Source organism: Carassius gibelio, chromosome A23 (assembly GCF_023724105.1).
Source record: "Carassius gibelio isolate Cgi1373 ecotype wild population from Czech Republic chromosome A23, carGib1.2-hapl.c, whole genome shotgun sequence".
Classification (NCBI taxonomy): Eukaryota; Metazoa; Chordata; class Actinopteri; order Cypriniformes; family Cyprinidae; genus Carassius; species Carassius gibelio.
Genome location: NC_068393.1, coordinates 25004785 through 25025721, shown reverse-complemented (window position 1 = coordinate 25025721; position 20937 = coordinate 25004785). Strand labels below are relative to the sequence as shown.

At 40.6% G+C, this 20937-nt stretch overlaps 1 protein-coding gene across 9 annotated transcripts in view; it reads left to right on the top strand.

Moving 5' to 3' along the window:
* Nucleotides 1-20937, top strand: part of LOC127944174 (macrophage mannose receptor 1-like) — a 143787-nt gene that overhangs the window by 31070 nt on the left and 91780 nt on the right. The window contains exons 3-6 of one of the 9 annotated variants that reach the window (XM_052539992.1): nucleotides 5203-5241; nucleotides 5422-5844; nucleotides 6040-6177; nucleotides 16124-16312. The exons of 2 other annotated variants lie outside the window; for them this stretch is intronic. In XM_052539992.1, coding sequence (XP_052395952.1) covers nucleotides 5203-5241; nucleotides 5422-5844; nucleotides 6040-6177; nucleotides 16124-16312 — 789 coding nt within the window. Of the gene's footprint in view, nucleotides 1-4294; nucleotides 4429-5202; nucleotides 5242-5421; nucleotides 5845-6039; nucleotides 6376-7356; nucleotides 7828-15221; nucleotides 15261-16123; nucleotides 16313-20937 lie in introns of those variants that run through there. 6 more of the 9 variants (XM_052539990.1, XM_052539991.1, XM_052539997.1 and 3 more) reach the window with 6 other exon arrangements.

The window sequence follows — 20937 nt, the reverse complement described above, 5'->3', positions numbered from 1 at the left end:
AAATATATAAATTATTTTTTAAAATAAAGTTGATTACTCAGCTGGAGCGCAGGCTGAGAATAGCGTCGTGACTGGATCAGGACACTATCATCAGTCATGCCCTCTCTACCTTACACACACCACGCCCACTTAAATCAGATATCACATCAACATGTCAGCCTGAGAGGTACCGAGGGTCATCGCTTTTGTCTTCAATAGTTCGCGCCTAAAAACGCGTGGAAAACGCTAGTCGCGCCGCTTTCTCCTTCTTTCCAAAGCGCTCGGGCAGAAGTGCTCCTGGGGCGTCTGTCGTTGCTTAGCATCCATGACACGCTCTCTCTCATTGAAAACGCGGAAATTTCAGCAAAGGATAAATGGATTTGCAGCACTAAAAATCGCTCGCAGTAGCTCTGCTACTAAATTCATTTCAAAATGGCAATCCATATACAGCTATGAACAGCTGTTCCTTCATCTTAGCTGAGCTTTCAACGTTGATACGAGAAAGGATGAAGCTGATTGGTTAGTTATTGTCACATGACCTGCGGTGCGCTTGCGGCATTGTGAAAAGTTTAGATGTTGAGGGCGTTGATTCCATTATGAGCGCGCATACCGCGCGCCTACATTGGAAATAACGAACTTGCGCGCACAAAAGACGTGATGTGAACAGCCCCTAATGATCCGCTAGCAGGCCGTCAAAAAAACGCATTCCAGGGGCGGCGCTAGGGTTGGGCTAAGGGGGCATAAGCCCCGAATATTTTGTTACCTTGTCTTTCTCATAGAGCAAAACAATTAATCAGAAAAACAAATGTAGCTGCCGCGATTACCCAATCATGACAAGTGCATATTACATATATATATATATATATATATATATATATATATATATATATATATATATATACAGTACAGAATATAAATATGACGTATTTTCAGTTGTTTCATACTTTTTTGTTATGTACAGTACAGACCAAAAGTTTGGACACACCTTCTCATTCAAAGAGTTTTCTTTATTTTCATGACTATTGACTATTGTAGAGTCACACTGAAGGCATCAAGGGCTATTTGAGCAAGAAGGAGAGTGATGGGGTGCTGCGCCAGATGACCTGGCCTCCACAGTCACCGGACCTGAACCCAATCGAGATGGTTTAGGGGTGAGCTGGACCGCAGACAGAAGGCAAAAGATCCAACAAGTGCTAAGCATCTCTCAGGGAACTCCTTCAAGACTGTTGAAGACCATTTCAGGTGACGACCTCTTGAAGCTCATCAAGAGAATGCCAAGAGTGTGCAAAGCAGTAATCAAAACAAAAAGTGGCTACTTTGAAGAACCAAGAATATTACATATTTTCGGTTGTTTCACACTTTTTTGTTATGTATATAATTCCATATATAATTCCATATGTGTTAATTCATAGTTTTGATGCCTTCAGTGTGAATCTACAATTTTCATAGTCATGAAAATAAAGAAAACTCTTTGAATGAGAAGCTGTGTCCAAAAAAAGTATGAAACAGCTGAAAATACGTCATATTTATATTCTATACTCTGAGAGAGAGAGTGTGAGAGAGAGAGAGAGAGAGAGAGAGAGAGAGAGAGAGGGAGGAGAAATGTAACAGTTTAATGTTGTATGTAAACTGTGTTTGAGAGAGAGAGAGAGAGAGAGAGAGAGAGGGGTGTTCAGAGAGGAGTCTGTTGGATGTTTAGTTTTATGGACTCAATGTTGAAAATGTAAAACATTTCAAACACTGTTGGCAGAAGTGAAAAATAAATAATTTTAGGAACTTACAATTTTGTTTGATTCCATGATGTATTTTACTGAACATGAGTATTTACAATGCAAATCCAAATTATTTAAATTTACTGACAGTTACTTATATCTTGTCTTTTAACTTTATTAAGATCAGATTCTGCAGGTAAAATAACAATATTAAGGTGACTTGACTTGGACTTGACTTGACATAGCTTGTGACTTGACTTGACTTGACTTGACTTGCCCAAGAAAAAAATACTTGGGACTTACTTGAGACTTGAAGGTTAAGACTTGAGACTTACTTGAGACTTGCACATGTGTGACTTGGTCCCATCTCTGCCAGATGGTTCCTAGCCTTCCAGGACTTCTGTTTCCAAGTGCTACATCGGGCCTGGGCCGACCACGGTAATGCGGATGGATGCTCCCTGGGCTGGTCCAGATGGGCAGGTCTTGCAGGTAACATCAAATTGCCCTTCCATAATACCCCCGCAAAAAGTTGTGTGTTTCCCCACAGAACCAGGGCAACGCCTGGGGGGTGGGGGTCGATCAAACAATCATTACACCTGTGCGTGCTGAGTGGAGCTCGTCCCCACCGGCTACAAAAGCCAGAGGAAGAGGCTTTCAAGGCAAGTTACACCGACACTCCAGGAGACACCAACGAATGTCTTTGTTTGTCTGCTCGTTCACAGACTCAGACGGCACCCCAGGAAAGCTACATTCACCACAGAACTGCACCCCACATGCACAGAGTGGAAGCCTGCACCAGTCACCCTCCGGGGCACTTACCAGCTGTACAGGGTCTGTGTTCTCATTCACCCTGCGACAAGCATGCAATTATTAATCCTATAATATATCAAAAAACAAACAAACAAAAAAAACGGTGCTTCTGAGAACAACTGAGAAAGTTAGTTCCAAAAGAGTGCAGTTTCGGGAGTACACTCGGGCCTGCGAGGGGCGATGGGGGTATGTGATGAGTGGAGCAGGGCCAAGAGCCGTGGGAATGGAGTGAGGCCGGTAGAGTTAGTTGGAAATGAGCGACACCTGCTACAATCACCAGTCTCGAGTCCCACGGACGAGATCGTAAGGATACAAAAGAGGAGCTACGACAGTGAAGGATGACCAGGCTTGGATTTTCTTTTGTGTCTGGTTTAGTTTGTGTGCAGCAGTTGGCCATTTTGTGTTTATTTTATTGTTAAAGTTTTATTTGAATGTCCGCCGGTTCCCGCCTCCTCCTTCACGTGACTACTAAGGTTTTGTATATTGGTACATAGCGCTTGAACCATTTTGCACTAAAACTGATGAAAACTTGCTTCTGCTAATGCGCAGCTTGTTACAAAACCGAGTTCTGATTGGCCAATCACGTTATTGGTGACTTATCTCAAGAAGATCATTCTAACATTTAATTTCCATGATAAGTTTTACACAATACAATTTATTAAATCAAAGGGAATGGTGATGGGGGAAGGTTGTTTTACTGATGGGATGCTTTTTGTCATTTATTTCAACCAGGGGATGCCATCCCCCCACATCCCCCCTCAATTTGAGCCCTGCAGGCGATAACAGCTCTAGATCTCACCCCAACCTCGGTTTTTCAGCCAGTGACCGGTGCACTCTGTTGGACTCTGGGATCCTCCAGGACTCCATCCCTAAACACTTGTGCGAGTAGCTCAGAGAAGACAGACAGCCAAGGTCCTTCTATGGATTCAGGTAACCCAATAATTCTTATATTATTACACCAACTACGAGACTCAAGGTCCAAGAGTTTACCAAGCACAGGTAGTTTCTAAGGCGAGCATGCGCTCATCCTGCAAACAGTGACTTTAAAATCTGCAGAGAAAGCAGCTGGTGGTCCTCCAGAAGGATAACGATAGCTGCCATGCTAACATCTTTGCTGTCATCTCCACAAAGATGCCACAATTTTCTGTTTCTTTTTTTGCCTTGTTTCGCTGATTTAGGTTTCATAATTCGATATTGATATGTGCACACCAAATATTTGGCAGTGAAAAAGAAATAAGTTGTGGGGTTTTAAGGAAGATATAGATTAAAAAAAGTTGCAAGAGCGAGACTCAACGCCTGTCTACACCATTTTACCAAACCAGAAGTCTCAGGTTTAGTTATTTTAGTACAAGAAGTTAAATTAAACAGAACTAAGAAATTTTGACTTGTCAGCTAGGTAGAATAATAGTTTAATTTGATTAGTTTTATATATATATATATATATATATATATCTGTTTCCAAGAAGAGCTTTTTTAATCAGGCAAAACACTGATGATTTAGCATATTTTACCTGAAAATCGCTCCTGGTTTCCTGGTTCGATCATGTTTTTTTTTAACATCATCATCATTTTGAGGAAGAACGGCACACATTCAAATTCTGTCCTGAAGAATCCCTCTGTCCTGTATCTGATGATTCATCCCTGAGGAACACTGGGACATTCATGACCATCATCTGCATAAAAACAAGAAGAACAATATGTAAATTAACAGGGAAATAATTTTAATGTCACACACACACAGACACACGGTTGACTTTGGGCAATAAAGCAGGAAACACAGCTCTGAATAAAGACCTAAACCACAGAAGGGAGTTTTCTGTCCAGGAAAAGCGAAGCTGGGAGGAGCAGAAGAGGAGAAATGATCGTGATATCAGTCTGTCCTGATAAAAGAAGAAACACAATCACTCCTGAATCACAGCATCTACAGGTAAGAAACTCTGAGATCATGATTACTGATAGTTTTACTTCACATTGATTATGATCTGACTGATTTAACTGTGTTTATATTATATTATACTCAGCTGATCACAGGTTAACTAGTGAATGTCTGGATTTTGTAAATTTTGTCTGTTGCTATCTGAACTTTTTCAGTTTAATTATATACAGCTTCTTTGAGAACATTTAAGAGAAAATAAACACAAAAATAAATCAACTTAAAAATAAACTTCATATATATCGATTAATACAAAGATTTCCTCACAATTAATTTCCCAATAAAACAAGTGTATCTTATGTTTAAATTATTATATAAAAAAAGAAAAGAAAAAAAAGTAAAATTTAGTATTAAAAATTGTGTTTGCAGTAGTGTACTTACAGCAGTAGGGCAACACTCGATCTCACTGAGAGAGTTTGATTCTGGAGCTTTTAACAGCAGAAATGTGCCGCATAAAACAATAGACTGAAATAAATATTATAATTCTTAATGGTAAAAGACTAAATATCCTACGGTAAATACTTGTTAATTGGTTAAGAGTAAGTTAATCTACAGTGAAAAAATTTTGTAAATCTAACATGATCATTTTACAGTACTTTTCTTGTTAACTATATCACTTTATCTGTGTTTAAAGTGGTTGTCAGTGTTTGATAAAGGCAAAAACAGATTTTAGTACTTCAGCAGGTTGGTATATTAACATTATATCAGTTAATGAAATATTTACTTTGACTGTAAATTTAACTTAAATGATTTGTGTTTTTCTCTCAGAAATGGAGAGAATCACATGTATGTCTCTTCTGCTCACAGGTGAGTGAGTGCTTGACTAGTTCTAGTGTTGATAGTTAGTGTTAGTGCTGCTGACCGTGTTCAAGTGTGTTTGAATGAGTGTGTAATGTGTGTGTTGTTGAGGAGATTGAGTAAAATACTAAGATACTCCACTACTGTACTAGCACTTCTTGTCTTGAATGTGAATGTGTCTCTCCTCAGCTGTGGTCAGTTCTTCTGCACGAGCTCCGCGTCAGTATCACTTTGTGAATCAGAAGAAGAGCTGGACTGAAGCTCAGAGTTACTGCAGAGAGAAATACACAGATCTGGTCACTATCAGTGACATACAAGAACAGAATGACATTGAACAGGCCATAAAGAGAGTGAACAGCAATGCTGACCGTGTCTGGATTGGACTGAGGAGCACAGACTCATGGATATGGTCTCTGAGTGACCCTGCCTTCTACAGAGAACACGAGTCTCAGTACAGGAACTGGGATAAAACTACAAGAAAACCACAACCAGAAGAAGATGGAGACTGTGTTTTTATGGATTGTGGGAATGGACAACATTGTGCTAAAGCATCAAAAGGACAGTGGCATGATGTAGACTGTAGTTACTTACTGTATTTCATCTGCTATAATGGTGAGTTCAGCTGTAAATGATCACAACACTCAGAAATGAGCTCAAATCAATAATAAAACGCCGTTTTGAACAATGAGCCACAATTGTATTTGTGGCTATGTCTTTTTGTTCTTGGTAATTATTTTTATTTTTATTTTATTATTATTCTTTTTTTTTATTAAATCAATTTCAGACAAATGTCTTTCTGTTTTAAAGGCAGCAGTAAAGGATTCATCATTGTACAGGAGCAAAAGAACTGGACTGAAGCTCAGAAATACTGCAGAGAGAGTCACACAGATCTGGCCAGCGTGAGGAATCAGACTGAGAATGAAGAGATTCAGAACATGTTAACAGGTAATCAAGTCTGGATCGGTCTGCACAGACTCTGGGTTTGGTCAGATAACAGCACCTCCACATTCACACACTGGAAACCTGGCTTTAACAATATCAGAAATAACAGAAACAGTGTCTGCACATCTGTTGTTATCAGTGATGAAGGACAATGGACAGACGAGGAGTGTTCAGAAAAGCATCCCTTTGTGTGTTATGATGGTGAGTAGATCAATCCTCTGAGCTGCTGTATGTCTACATGTCAAACTACAGAAACTCTCTCATTATTACAGAAGAAGTTCAACGAGTGCATTATAACTTCACGTGTGTTCCTATTATTATAGATTATATATTATAGATATAATGTGAATTTGCTCATCACTTTCTCTCCTTCATGTTGTTCCAAACTTTTAAGACTTTGGTTAATCTTCAAAACACAAATTTAAAGAAACCTGAGAGATTTAAAAATCCAGGTGACCAAAACTTACAAGATCCAAGCCAAGAGCCATTCGGACCAGTGATAATTCACTGGATCAGCCTTCCTGAAACTAAAGAAAACGTTATAGAAATAAATGTGATTTAAATTTAATATAAAACACTCATCACATGATGCACGAGAACCAATGAGGTTTATTCTACTGTAACATGCTCCAGCTTCCATGTTTGCCATATGTCATGTGGATGTAATAGCTGTCTAAAGTAAATCTAGACTAAATGTTTGATTCATATGGATTCGGTTTTTGATGCCTTTAAGACTTTCTGCATCTTCTAAGTTCTTGTTACCTGGAATCTCAGTGGAGGAACAGAAACATCTCAGACTTCATTAAAAATATCTTCATGCGTTGCATCTTTGTTTTGAAGATTAACCAAAGTCTTAGAGGTCTGGAACATAATGAGTAAAAAACTGATAGATTTTTCATTTTTGAGTGAACTATCCATTACAAAAAAAATAAAATGGTTCAAGTAAAATGTAAAATTTTCATTTAGTTTTACTTGACTAAAACTAAAAACATAATAATAATAACAATAGCAATAATAATAATAAAGTATATATAAGTATATATAAATGAATAAAAACTTAATTCAAAATATTGATAAAAACTATATTAATATCTCAATAATACTAAAATAGCACTGGCTCCTGTATTTCAAAGTGAAATGTTTTGTATCCTGATTTTCTTGCTGATCTGTTTGTGTTTCCAGATAATCTGGTTCTGGTCCGAGAGAATAAGACGTGGACTGAAGCTCTGAGACGCTGCAGAAACATGGACATGGACCTGGTGTCGGTGGATTCGGAGCAGATGCAGCAGCGGGTGATGAATGTGACCTCGAGCGCTCTCTCTGATCACGTGTGGCTGGGTCTGCGTCACTCCTGCAAACTGGGACTCTGGTTCTGGGTCAAAAGTCATACCATGTGCTACGATCAGTGGGCTTCTGATTATGACATCGGACTGGACGAATGTGATCAGACGGTGAGATCCGGAGCCATTCGGACCCGTGATAATCACTGGATCAGCCTTCCTGAAACTAAAGAAATCAACTTCATCTGCATCAAGTACATGTGATCCAGATTACACAATCAGATTACTAATATTCATACATATAAAATATACATACAAAATGTCAGTAATCCAATTACGGGTTACTTTTCATTGATGTCAAATTAACAAAAAGAAAGTAAGTTATTCATGTAACCAAAAAAGTAATCAGAAAGTACTCTGAATACATTACTTCTAATTTGTATTTGTATCTAGTTTTCGTCATGCAATTTGTAACCAGTAACAGTTTTCAGAATTTCTGTTATTTCAAAGTTGCTTCACAGAAAATGTATATTTCATCGTTAGATTTGGGATTTTTTTTTGTTCTCAGACTCAAATGATCTCCATTTAAAGTCTTTTTATGTCTATTTGAACTTCTATTATGTTTTAATTTTTTTAAGGTCAGTTACTGTATATGATTCAGTTTCATTACTCATGAGGTGATGGGGACAAACATTTACTGTTTTTTTTTTTTATTATTGCATAATATTTAGTACTAAGCACTTACCTTTACTTTTCTGAAACTGATATATTCTGCAAACTCCATCTAAAATAAATATCTTCTGTATTTTATCCTCTGTTTTAGCTAGTTTCCTGAAGAGTTCCTAAATGGACAATATATGGAAGATGCTTTTATGTATGTGTTTAGTTTTTTTCCCTGTTTTTCCTTGGTCATCATGGTTTCTAAGCATGTTCTCATTTGTCGCCATAGTTACTGATTATGTTGCTCACCTGTGTCTCATTCATTTCTTTCATTACGGTGTATTTATATTGTTCTCATTTGGTATTATTGACTGTTAACATTTTTGGCTTGATGACAAAGTGTGTGTGTGTGTGATGTTGATTTGTATAAAACCATCTACAATGAATACATGTAATCATAAATGTATAAACGTAATGATATCATATAATGATAATAAATATTGATTGAGTGAATTAATTGAGTATTTGCTATATATTTCAACATCAGCAGAAGCATTTAAATGAAGTGATGAAGGTTAAAATTTATTTGTACTTGATACTTATTGAATTATTGTTTCAAATTACAGGAAAATATATACAATGCTGGTAAAAAACCTTAATGCTGCTAAAAAATTTTTAAAACAAAAAATTAAATAGGTCAAATTCTTTTTGAATTATATTGATTGCAGGGTTAGTTCAGTCAGGCCACAGAGGCTTAGGCTGTGACCAGCTGATGGGGTCAGCTGTCAAATGGCTCCAATCACTACTATTCTCCAAATAGACACAGGACATATATACATGACACTACTGCTCGGTAAGTATGCTCAAATAAGCATGCAAACTTTCCTCCTTCCCAATTATAAAACATGAGCATATTACCGTGCACCTTCTGGTTGTCTCCTCTTTGTTTCAGATCACGAAGGCTTTTAAGTCCCAGCTGGCATGGACCCCACTGCTGAGAGACACTCATCCTCATAACCAAGCTACAGGACAGATGTCCCACTGCCACATCTACACGATTACCACTGTTCGAAAAAAAAGGTGGGACACTGTACAAATTGTGAATAAAAACAGAATGCAATGATGTGGAAGTTTCACATTTCAATTTTATATTAAGAATACAACATAGATGACATATCAAATGTTTAAACAGAGAAAATGTATCATTTCTGAGGAAAAAAGAAGTTGATTTTAAATTTCATGGCATCAACATCTCAAAAAAGTTGGGACAAGGCCATGTTTACCACTGTGTTGCATCCCCTCTTCTTTTTATAACAGTCTGCAAACATCTGGGGACTGAAGAGACAAGTTGATCAAGTTTAGGAATAGGAATGTTGTCCCATTCTTGTCTAATACAGGCTTCTAGCTGCTCAACTGTCTTAGGTCTTCTTTGTCCCATCTTCCTCTTTATGATGCACCAAATGTTTTCTATGGGGGGGAAATCTGGACTGTAGGCTGGATTACATTTCAGTAACCGGATCCTTCTTCTACGCAGCCATGATGTTGTAATTGATGAAGTATGTGATCTGGCATTGTCATGCTGGAAAATGCAAGGTCTTCCCTGAAAGAGATGATGTCTGGATGGAAGTATATATTGTTCTAGAACTTGGATATACCTTTCAGCATTGATGGTGCCTTTCCAGATGTGTAAGCTGCCCATCCCACATGCACTCATGTAACCCCATACCATATTTTTTGCAGCATCATGTGGGAATTGGTGATCCTCTGCCAGACAGGAAACGCCAACTCAGGCGAACAATCCAAGGCCCTCGCACTGGAAGCAGGAACATACAAACAAACACAGGACTATTTGTAGACCCACAAAACAAGACGCAACTGCCGCTGATCTGATTACTCGTCAGCAACAGCTGACGCTGATAGACAATCAAACCAGAGAAGAAACACCAAATGAGCAGATGAACCTGCGAACCGTGAGAACAAAACACTGATGATTTTGCATATTTGACCTGAAAAGCACTCCTGGTTTCCTGGTTCACTCGTGTGTGTTTTACTGTCAACAGCAGCCTTTTGAGGAAGAATGGCACACATTCAAATTCTGTCCTGAAGATTCAATCGGTACATATCTGATTAGTCACCCCAGAGGAACACTGGGATATTTATGACTATTTTTTGCATAAAAAAAAATTAATGAATATGCAAATTAAACAAGGAAAAAACACAGACAAGAGACACTGGAGGTAAACAGAGACAGGGAATACAAAACTAATATATCAAATTAAAAAATTTATGCTTTTATTAAACAATTATTCAAAAAATTACGAAAAATATACTTCTGCTCTATCAGACATCAGTAGACTCCCTTCCACATCTCATCGAAGTCTCGACTTTATCTCAGATGTCCCCGAAGAAATAAAAACTGATATTGCACAGATGTCAGCTGTTTTTATTTAGAGCTAGTTATTAATGCTATAATCTAATCTACAAACTTACCCTAACAGAAATGTTTTCTATTTTCAATTATTTTATGAAGGATTTTGGATGTCTCCAAAATAAGACTGTCAAGTTTAACTCACTTATAGGTATAAATTCAAGACAGCACAGGGGAATAGAGCACTAGGGGCTGATAGACAGCTGATAGACAGCTGATGCTGATAGACAATCAGACCAGAGCAGTAACACAGAATGAGCAGACAAACCACCTGGAGGAGAGTAAGCCTGGCTGTTCTCCAGAGGTGTCTGCACCTCTGGACAAATTCGTGAGCAGAGGAAACTGCGACTTCGGATTCCAGACTGGGAAAAAATGGTGGCTGGTACCCTAAACTACATTCAAATGGAGACAGGCCCATAGACGACACTGGTAATGAGTTATGACTCAACACAAGAGATATGCTGTACTCAACACAAGAGATATACTGACTCCAAGAGGAATGATTCTGTGATGCCAAACATCGCAACTCTTGGTTGGCCCTCTCCGTCGTGCGGACCTTCGATTTGATATCCCAAGTTAGCATTGAAACCACACACCTCTGTGGAACGATGAACTCGGGAGATACCGGCGTTCAAATTGGTCAAAAATACGGGATTAGACGTCTGGCTTGATGTTTTTAGAACCTGGACAGTAATAAATGGAAAAATCTAATCGACTGAAAAACAGTGCCCACCAAGACTGCCTTGAGTTAAGTCATTTAGCGGATCTGATGTATTCAAGATTCTTGTGGTTGGCACAAACAATGAAATGAACCCCTGAGCCCTCCAGCCAATGATGCCACTCCTCCAAGGTTAACTTGACTGCCAACAATTCTCTATTACCAATGTTGTAATTGCATTCGGCGGGTGACAAACGATGAGAAAAATAAGCACACAGATGTACCTTGCTGTCCGCAGAGGAGCGCTGGGAGAGAACTCTGCCTACCCCACCTCTGACGCGTTGACCTCCACCACAAACTGACGAGAGGAATCGGGGCGACAAGAATGAGGGCTGAAACAAAGCAGTCCTTGAGTTTAGTAAATGCAGCCTTAGCTGCACTAGACCACCTGAAGGTTGTCAAGGCCATCAGAGGTGCGTCTAGTTGGCTGTATTTGCCGATAAAACACCGGTAAAAATTGGCAAATCCTAGAAACCTCTGCAGGGCTTTGTGGGAATCCAGAGTTGGCCAATTTACCACTGCATAAATCTTGTTGGGATCCATGTGCACCCACTCGGATGAAACGATAAATCCTAAAAAGGGGACAGACTGTGCATGAATAACGCAATTCTCCACCTTGACAAAAAGCCCATTCTCCAACAGCCTCTGAAGCACTCGACTGACGTGCTGAACATGTTCCTGGAGAGACAAAGAAAAAATATCAATATGTCACCCAGATAAACATATAGAAATTGATTGACCATGTCTCTCAGGACGTCGTTGACTAGTGACTGGAAAAGCGTGGGGGAGTTGGACAGGCCAAGAGGCATGACCAAGTATTCAAAGTGCCCCCTGGGGGTGTTAAAAGCGGTCTTCCAATCATCTCCCTCCCTAATGCGGACCAAATGATAGGCGTTACGAAGGTCCCACTTTGTGAATAAGAAGGCTCCCTGCAGTCTCTCGAAAGCTGAAGACATAAATGGCAAGGGATAGGTGTTCCTTACCGTGATGTTTTTCAGTCCTCGATAGTCAATAAAAGGACACAGGGTACCATCCTTCTTACCGACAAAGAAGAAACTCGCTGCTGCAGAAGAAGATGAAGAGCAGATGAGTTTGGCTGATAGAGAATCAGAAATATATTTCTCCATGGCCTCCCTCTCCAAGTCGGAAAGTGAGTATAACTTGCCCTTAGGGGGATACATACCTGGCAATAACTCTATGGGACAGTCATAAGAATGATGCGGAGGAAAAGAAGCAGCCAGGGACGTACTGAACACTCCCTTCAGGTCGAAGTACTCCCCGGGCATGTAAGACAGGTCCATTTGTTCCTCCTGCAACAAAGAATAAGACACAGAAGAACAATCAGACACCTAACAATTCTCACTCCAAGACATGATAGTGTTCTGCTGCCAGTTTATGTGAGGGTTATGTAGTGTGAGCCAGGGGTGCCACAAAACCACCGGAGCCCCAGCAGAGTCAATGAGGAGGAACGGAATATCCTCTACGTGGTTGCCTGACATGACAAGACTCACCGGTCCGGTATAGTGTGTGACGGAAGACAGGAGTTGACCATCCAGAGCATTGACAGCGATGGGATGTGTGATGGGAATGATGGGAATCCCGAGTCTGCTGGCCAGGCTTCGGTCCATGAAGTTCCAATCCACCCCGGAGTCCACCAAGGCGTCGCACTGATGATGAGAGGTGGCCCACTGCAGTCTGACCGGGAGGAGCGTAGATTCTCGGGATGATTCACACAAGGAAATGCCACCAATCAGTAACCTCCCTGCTACTGAAGGGCCCTGACTTTTACCGGGCACTGTACCACGAAATGACCCACTCCTCCACAATATAAGCACATTCCCTGCGCTCTACTGTGCTCCTTCTGCTCCCGGGAGAGGTGAGCTCTGCCCACCTGCATGGGTTCGGGATCGAGTGAGGTACCGATCATATTGGATGGAGGGGTGATGGAACAAGTCTCCTTGTCCGGAACCCGGTCTCTCTGTATCAGACAATTTTGACGCTGCAGCCGTGCGTCCACTTGAATGGCCAGGTCAATCAACCCATCCAATGTTTTAGGTAAGTCCAGAGTGTATATCTCGTTCTGGATACGGTCGTTCAACCCATGCAGAAACATGTCCCACTGCGCTTCGTTGTTCCAGCTACACTCCGCTGCCAGCGTCCGGAACTCGAAGGAGTAGTCCTGTTGTGCTACCATAGATCCGCCAACACCCTGGCCGCCTCTCTGCCAGACACCACATGGTCAAACACTTTCCTAAGTTCATTACTAAAAGTTTGGAATGAATCCAGACACAGATATCGCTGTTCCCATACTGCTGTTCCCCACAGTGCCACTCGTCCAGACAGCAGCGTAATGACAAACGCCACTTTGGACTCCTCAGTAAGAAATGATGACGGCTACAGAGCAAAGAACAGTGAACACTCAAACAAGCATCACAGAGTTGGGGCTCAACCGAATAAGCAGCAGGAGGTGGCAGGCGTTCAGTGTTGCTGGTAGGTAAGCTGGTCGGTGGAACTGCGGGTGATGGTGTGGGCACAGTGGGCACATGGACAGGCTCGACTCTCAGATGTTGCAGCTGGTTGGTAAGATCAGAGACCTGAGCTACCAAGGCCTTGAACTGCTCGACCGGTTGCTGTAATCTGTTCATCCTGATGATCAAACCGACCGTCGTTCTTCTTTAAAATCAGCTGCAAAATAAACAAGGTATTTATTAAATACTCAAGATAACAAACAAGGCCAGATAGAAGATACAAGTCTCTGGTCGGCAGGTGTTCATTGGTAGCACAGGTTCTGCAGTGGGCAGAATCCTCGAAGACAGGAACTGAAACAGGAAACTACAATGGCAACACGCCAACTCAGGTGAACAAAGCACTAACACTGGCAGCAGGAACATCCAAACAAACAGGATCTAGAGGACACTGAACAGAGCGAGGCAACAGAAACCAGTAACAACGATCTGACGATGAGCAAGACAAACAGGACTATTTGTAGACCCACAGAACAAGACGCTCCTTCCGCTGATCTGATTACTCATCAGCAACAGCTGACGCTAATAGACAATCAGACCAGAGCAGTAACACCAAATGAGCAGATGAACCTGCGAAACGTGAGAACAAAACACAGATGATTTTATCAGCGGACGCTGATAGACAATTTTTAAGGAAGAACGGCACACATTCAAATTCTGTCCTGAAGATTCAATCTGCCTGTATCTGATTATTCATCCCCAAGGAACACTGGGATATTTCTGACTATTTTTTGCATAAAAAAATGAAACTAATATGCAAATTAAACAAGGAAAAAACACAGACACGAGACACTGGATATAAACAGACACGGGGAATACAAAAATTATATATCAAATATAAAAATATACGTTTTATTAAACAATTATTCAAAAAAATTACCAAAAATATACTTGTGCTCTTTGAGATCTCAATAAACTCTCTTTCACGTCTCATCGAAGTCTCGACTTTATCTCAGATGTTTCCCCAGAGAAATAAAAACTGATATTGCACAGACATCAGCTGTTTTTATATAGAGCTAGTTATTAATGCTATAACCTAATCTACAGACTAACCTTAACAGAAATGTTTTCTATTTTCAGTTATTCAATTCAATTCAATTCAAGTTTATTTGTATAGCGCTTTTTACAAAATAAATCGTGACAAAGCAACAATGTTTCTACAATATTTAGTAGTAGCTAGTAGTTTGTGCACATTTGTTTGTGCTTTATTTTATGAAGGAATTTGGATGTCTCCAAAATAAGAGTTTAACTCACTTATAGGTACAAATTCAAGACAGCACAGGTGAATAGAGCACTAGGGGCGCCAGGATTTTTATTGTAGGTGGGCCTGCAGAAGACTGGATGGGCCAGTTAAAATGATAAAGTAGAAATGGCATGATCTGATGTTCTGGATCTGGTCAGATGTTTCTTGAGACTGATTTGTGTTTTTCTCTCAGAAATGGAGAGAATCACATGTATGTCTCTTCTGCTCACAGGTGAGTGAGTGCTTGACTAGTTCTAGTGTTGATAGTTAGTGTTAGTGCTGCTGACCGTGTTCAAGTGTGTTTGAATGAGTGTGTAATGTGTGTGTTGTTGAGGAGATTGAGTAAAATACTAAGATACTCCACTACTGTACTAGCACTTCTTGTCTTGAATGTGAATGTGTCTCTCCTCAGCTGTGGTCAGTTCTTCTGCACGAGCTCCGCGTCAGTATCACTTTGTGAATCAGAACCTGAGCTGGACTGAAGCTCAGAGTTACTGCAGAGAGAAATACACAGATCTGGTCACTATCAGTGACATACAAGAACAGAATGACATTGAACAGACCATAAAGAGAGTGAAGAGCAATGCTGACCGTGTCTGGATTGGACTGAAGAACACAAGAGTTGGTTTCTGGAATGACCCTGTCTTCTACACAGAACAGTACAGGAACTGGAACCCAACACAACCAGGAGGATATGGAGACCATGTTAGGAGGCCATGATGGTCCGAGGCCAATGGGCGAATTTAGCTAGGATGCCGAGGTCACACCTCTACTCTTTTCTAGCTCAAAACATACTGTTTTCATGTCAAATAGTAATATATTCTTTTTGTTTTTGGTAAATTAGAGCAGAAAGATGTAGAACTAATGTATTTTCCTTTTTTTATTTAATTCCATTAGGAAAATAATTCACTCAAATGTCTTTCTGTTTTAAAGGCAGCAGTAAAGGATTCATCTCTGTACAAGAGAAAAAGAACTGGACTGAAGCTCAGAAATACTGCAGAGAGAGTCACACAGATCTGGCCAGCGTGAGGAATCAGAGCGAGAATGAACAGATTCAGAAGATCATAGACCAAAACATACCTTCAAGTGATCAAGATAAACAAGTCTGGATCGGTCTGCACAGACTCTGGGTTTGGTCAGATAACAGCACCTCCACATTCACACACTGGAAACCTAATAATAATAACAACAATCGTAAGAACTGCACATTGATTGTTATCAGTGATAAGGGACAATGGACAGACGAAGAGTGTTCAGAAAAGCATCCCTTTGTGTGTTATGATGGTGAGTAGATCAATCCTCTGAGCTGCTGTACGTCTACATGTCAGTGTATTGTACTGTAATGTCATGTTGCAATCAAACTTTAGTAGTTTATGTTGTCTCACCGTTAGCATCATCTGAGGTCCTCTGAGGGTTTGGCATCATCTCCTCTCAGGACTTTGTAAGGGCTGGATCTAGGGTTGTCCCCAACTAAGGATTTTCATAGTCGAATCTTGCCGATATTCGACTAATAGTTGAATCATATGTTTGGGGGCAGGGCAAAATACATTAACAAGAGTCAAGTCAGACATTCAACAGCCAGAATTACTGATGTTAACACACAGGGAAAATGTGTAATGAACACCATGCAGATATAAACGGGGTAAATTATGTTTTATGTTTTGATGAACAGATAGCTAACACTTAACTTCGGCCAAACCATAACAATTAATTATTTTATTTTTATTATTTTTTTACAATAGTGCTCTCATTTTAACGTTAGCCTAAACGTTTGCAGTTAATGTTCTGCATTTCTGTTTTGAGCTGCGCGCTGAAGATGACCAGTAGAGTGACGCATTTGAGCAAGTTTTTAATCAATGGGATTCAACTCATAATTTCATATAGAATACGCTTCATTATTTATATAACATAACATAATTTGCAAAAAGGGTCAGAATGCACATGAACACATCTGCCGGGCTCTGAATACGAATATGAACTGAATACGTGTTCTTCACGAAACAATTTGCAGAAACACTTCAGCTAAACTAAAAAAATTCATAGCATTTTAGTATAATAGTCTTCTCGTTATCATAGTATGTATATAACAGTCCCAGTTATAGTTATTAATATTCTGCATTGTAGTTTGACCAGCTCGCGCTGTGCGCTGAAGAGATATCACCGTAGTACTACAATGAAGCCCTTGACTCAAAACCAAATGCATCTTATATCAGGTAAATAATATACATCGGCTGAAATGTTTTGAAATCACTTGTACGCTACCTGTAAGAAAAAAATCCAGTCTGTGTCAGTTTGAGTCTTAGTAAAGTTTTAAATCCCCGCCGCCAAGATGATCCTCTGTCGGTCACGGATTATGGAAAGTGAAACATAAATCTATAGGGGTGGTTGGATTTATTCACGCACTTTAAAATATTAATTTGAAACTTCCTTCTTTTCAGATTCTTACAGCTTTATCATTATAGGCTGTATATTAACTTATCGGGAGAAAACCGGTAGTTCTATGTGAAATCAGACATTTGAATCAAATCACATAGAACACCCCGCGAATATTCGACTGTTAGATTGGTAGTCGAATCAGGCTCCTTGAATCAAAGCATCAATTCTTCGACTATTCGGGGTCACCCCTAGCTGGATCCAGACTGAAGCTTGAGTAAATCCTATTTGGGCAGAAACAGAGAAACAAATAATTAGCGTAGCTGCTGTTCTAGTGTGTAAAATAGCACTGGCTCCTGTATTTCAAAGTTAAATGTTTTGTATCCTGATTTTCTTTCCAGAGAAGCTGGTTCTGGTCCGAGAGAATAAGACGTGGACTGAAGCTCTGAGATGCTGCAGAAACATGGACATGGACCTGGTGTCGGTGGATTCGGAGCAGATGCAGCAGCGGGTGATGAATGTGACCTCGAGCGCTCTCTCTGATCACGTGTGGCTGGGTCTGCGTCACTCCTGCAAACTGGGACTTTGGTTCTGGGTCAAAAGTCATACCATGTGCTACGATCAGTGGGCTTCTGATTATGACATCGGACTGGACGAATGTGATCAGACGGTGAGATCCGGAGCCATTCGGACCCATGATAATCACTGGATCAGCCTTCCTGAAACTAAAGAAATCAACTTCATCTGCATCAAGTACATGTGATCCAGATTACACAATCAGATTACTAACATGAAGCACTTGTGATGAGATTATATAATATTTAAAATGCCCATAATCAGATACCTGTTAATTATTGATCTTATTGATTACATATTCAGACAATGGCAGTAAATTATTTATGATCATAAAAAGTACTCAGAATACATTACTAATAATCTGTAATCTCATAGATTGTTTCTAAAAAAGTTTTAGTCATGTAATTTGGAATCCTTAATGGACTAAAATGATTTAAGTAATCACCCACTGTTTGTGAGTCAAATAACCGTTTTTACAAATTCAGTCAAGCCGTTTGGACTCAAATGATTCAATTCAATTCGATTCAGTTCAATTCGATTCAATTCAATTAAATTCCATATTTGAATATTCAATTAAATATTTGCTTTTTCACAATACACATTTCAAAGCAGCTGCACAGAAAATGTATATTTCATTGTTAGAATTAGGAAGTTTCTTGTTATTTGAATTCAAATGATCTCCATTTATAGTCTAATGTCTATTTGAACTTCTATAATGTTTTCACTTGTTTAAGTTCGGTTATATGATTCACTTTCATGACTCATGAGGTGATGGATACAAATATTTACTGTGTTTCCTTTCATTTTGCATTATTATTGTTTTTGTTTGTTTGTTTAGCACATATTATTTACTACTTACTACTTATATTTACTTTTTTGTTGAATCAATAGGCTAAGCAAACTCCATCTAAGATGACTTAAATATGTTTATATATAATCATATAAATGTAAATACATACATGCAATTTAATGAAAATGATTCTGTATTTTAACCTCTGCTTTTGCTTGTTTCATACAGAGTTCCTAAATGGAAACTGTGATGCAAAATACTTATAGAATTACATGTGAGATCATATTTTACTGCTTTTGCATTTCTCCCTTCACTCAGACAAAACATGAAAGCATTAAAATATAATTTTTCCTCCTATCTCATATGTTTTCCATCACCATTTGCATTTAGGGACTTTCCTAATCCAGCTTTCTAATAAACATGAAGTTGTGGACTATGACTATTTTTGTCTCACTGAAAATGAGTGTGATGTTTCTCATTTGTAAGTTACTTTGTATAAAACAATCTACAAAGAATGCATGCAAACATAAATGGATTAATTGTCAGGGTTGGCAAGGGAGGAACTCAAGTGCAGACAGGAATCGGGTTACACAGAGGATTTATTATATACAAAAAGGGGAAAAACAAAACCCATGAGGGGGAAAACAAGGGCTAGGGTAGACACTAAATAATTTAACAAAAACTGAGTAGACAAGGTAAACAAGGACTCTAAACAGGAGAACACGAACTACAAATAAACACTCGCTGCTAGACAAAAGACTTCTTAGAGGGGTTTCAAGGACAAGATATCTCAGGAGGCTGACAGGTAGGAACACATAAGTTGAACAATCACAATGAACCGACGCAAGACAGAGCACACTAGGAGATCTAAATAGGGGGAACAATTAAGACACGACAGGTGACACAGATAGGACAATCACGACAAGACTAGGATAACAAGGGGGGCGGGCAAACATGAATACACAATGGCAGGGTTAGGGTGGCAAATAAAAAAAAAACAAACAGGGAAGGGGAGGAGGCGGGAGCACAAAGTTCATGGGGGACAGACCAGGGTGGGTGGGAGGGTTAGGGATCTTAGGAGGACAGGACGAAGGCTGACGACGGGGGGTACGGGCAGGTCTGGGTGGTGAGGGGTGGGGAGGGGTCTCGGGACAACTGACAGAGGACATGACAGGAGCAGATACAGGACGCGGGGCAACACTTACGGGACGTGGGGCAACAACAGGACACGGGAAGACCACATCTACTGGGCACGGGGGGGGACAACATCTACTGGGCACGGGGAGACAACATCTACTGGACACGGGGGGACCACATCTACTGGACACGGGGGGACCACATCTACTGGACACGGGGGGACAACAGGACACGGGGGGACAACGGCTGGACACTCGGGATTTCTGGGGACAGGGTCAGGGGACAAGACAGGACTGACGGGGACTTCTAATATTTGAACAAGACGGGACAAATAATCAGACAAAGCTTTAGCAGCTATGATAACTGGCATCTCCTTACGAGATGAGACAGACTGTACTAGAGTTTCTGCTGCAGAGTCGGCCGCGGCTCTCTCCTCCGCTCTCACGACTGCAGACTTGAATACAGCTCTCTTCTTTGCCGGCTCGGGCACGCCAACGCTCACCGCTGCTGGCTCGGGCACGCCAGCGCTCTCCGCTGCTGGCTCGGGAGGAGACAGGGTCACAGGACCGGCAGGCCCCTTCTTCTTCCTCTTCCTCCTTGGGCGCGGTGCAGAGGCCACAGCTGGGTCAGAGGCGGGTTGGGGGAGTTTGGTCTCGGGCAGGGCAGACTCGGACGCCGAAGACTCTGAAGCTGACTCCCATGAAAACCGTCTCCCTCGCTTGTTGGGGAGACTGAAGGTAGTGGGAGGTGCCTCAGGATTTTGGGAGGGACTTGCCTGATTCCCCAGGGTTGCCACGGCCAGGACACGACCCTCAGGGATCGTTGGCAGCTGGGTAGGTGGGGGGGACCTCGGTGGCTCCTCCTGGGAGACATCCAACATTGACGACGGAACTCCAACAGGTGTTGGAGCTCGGGGGACCTCCTGCCTGCTGAGTTCCTTTTTGGTCGGTTCATTCTGTCAGGGTTGGCAAGGGAGGAACTCAAGTGCAGACAGAAATCGGGTTACACAGAGGATTTATTATATACAAAAAGG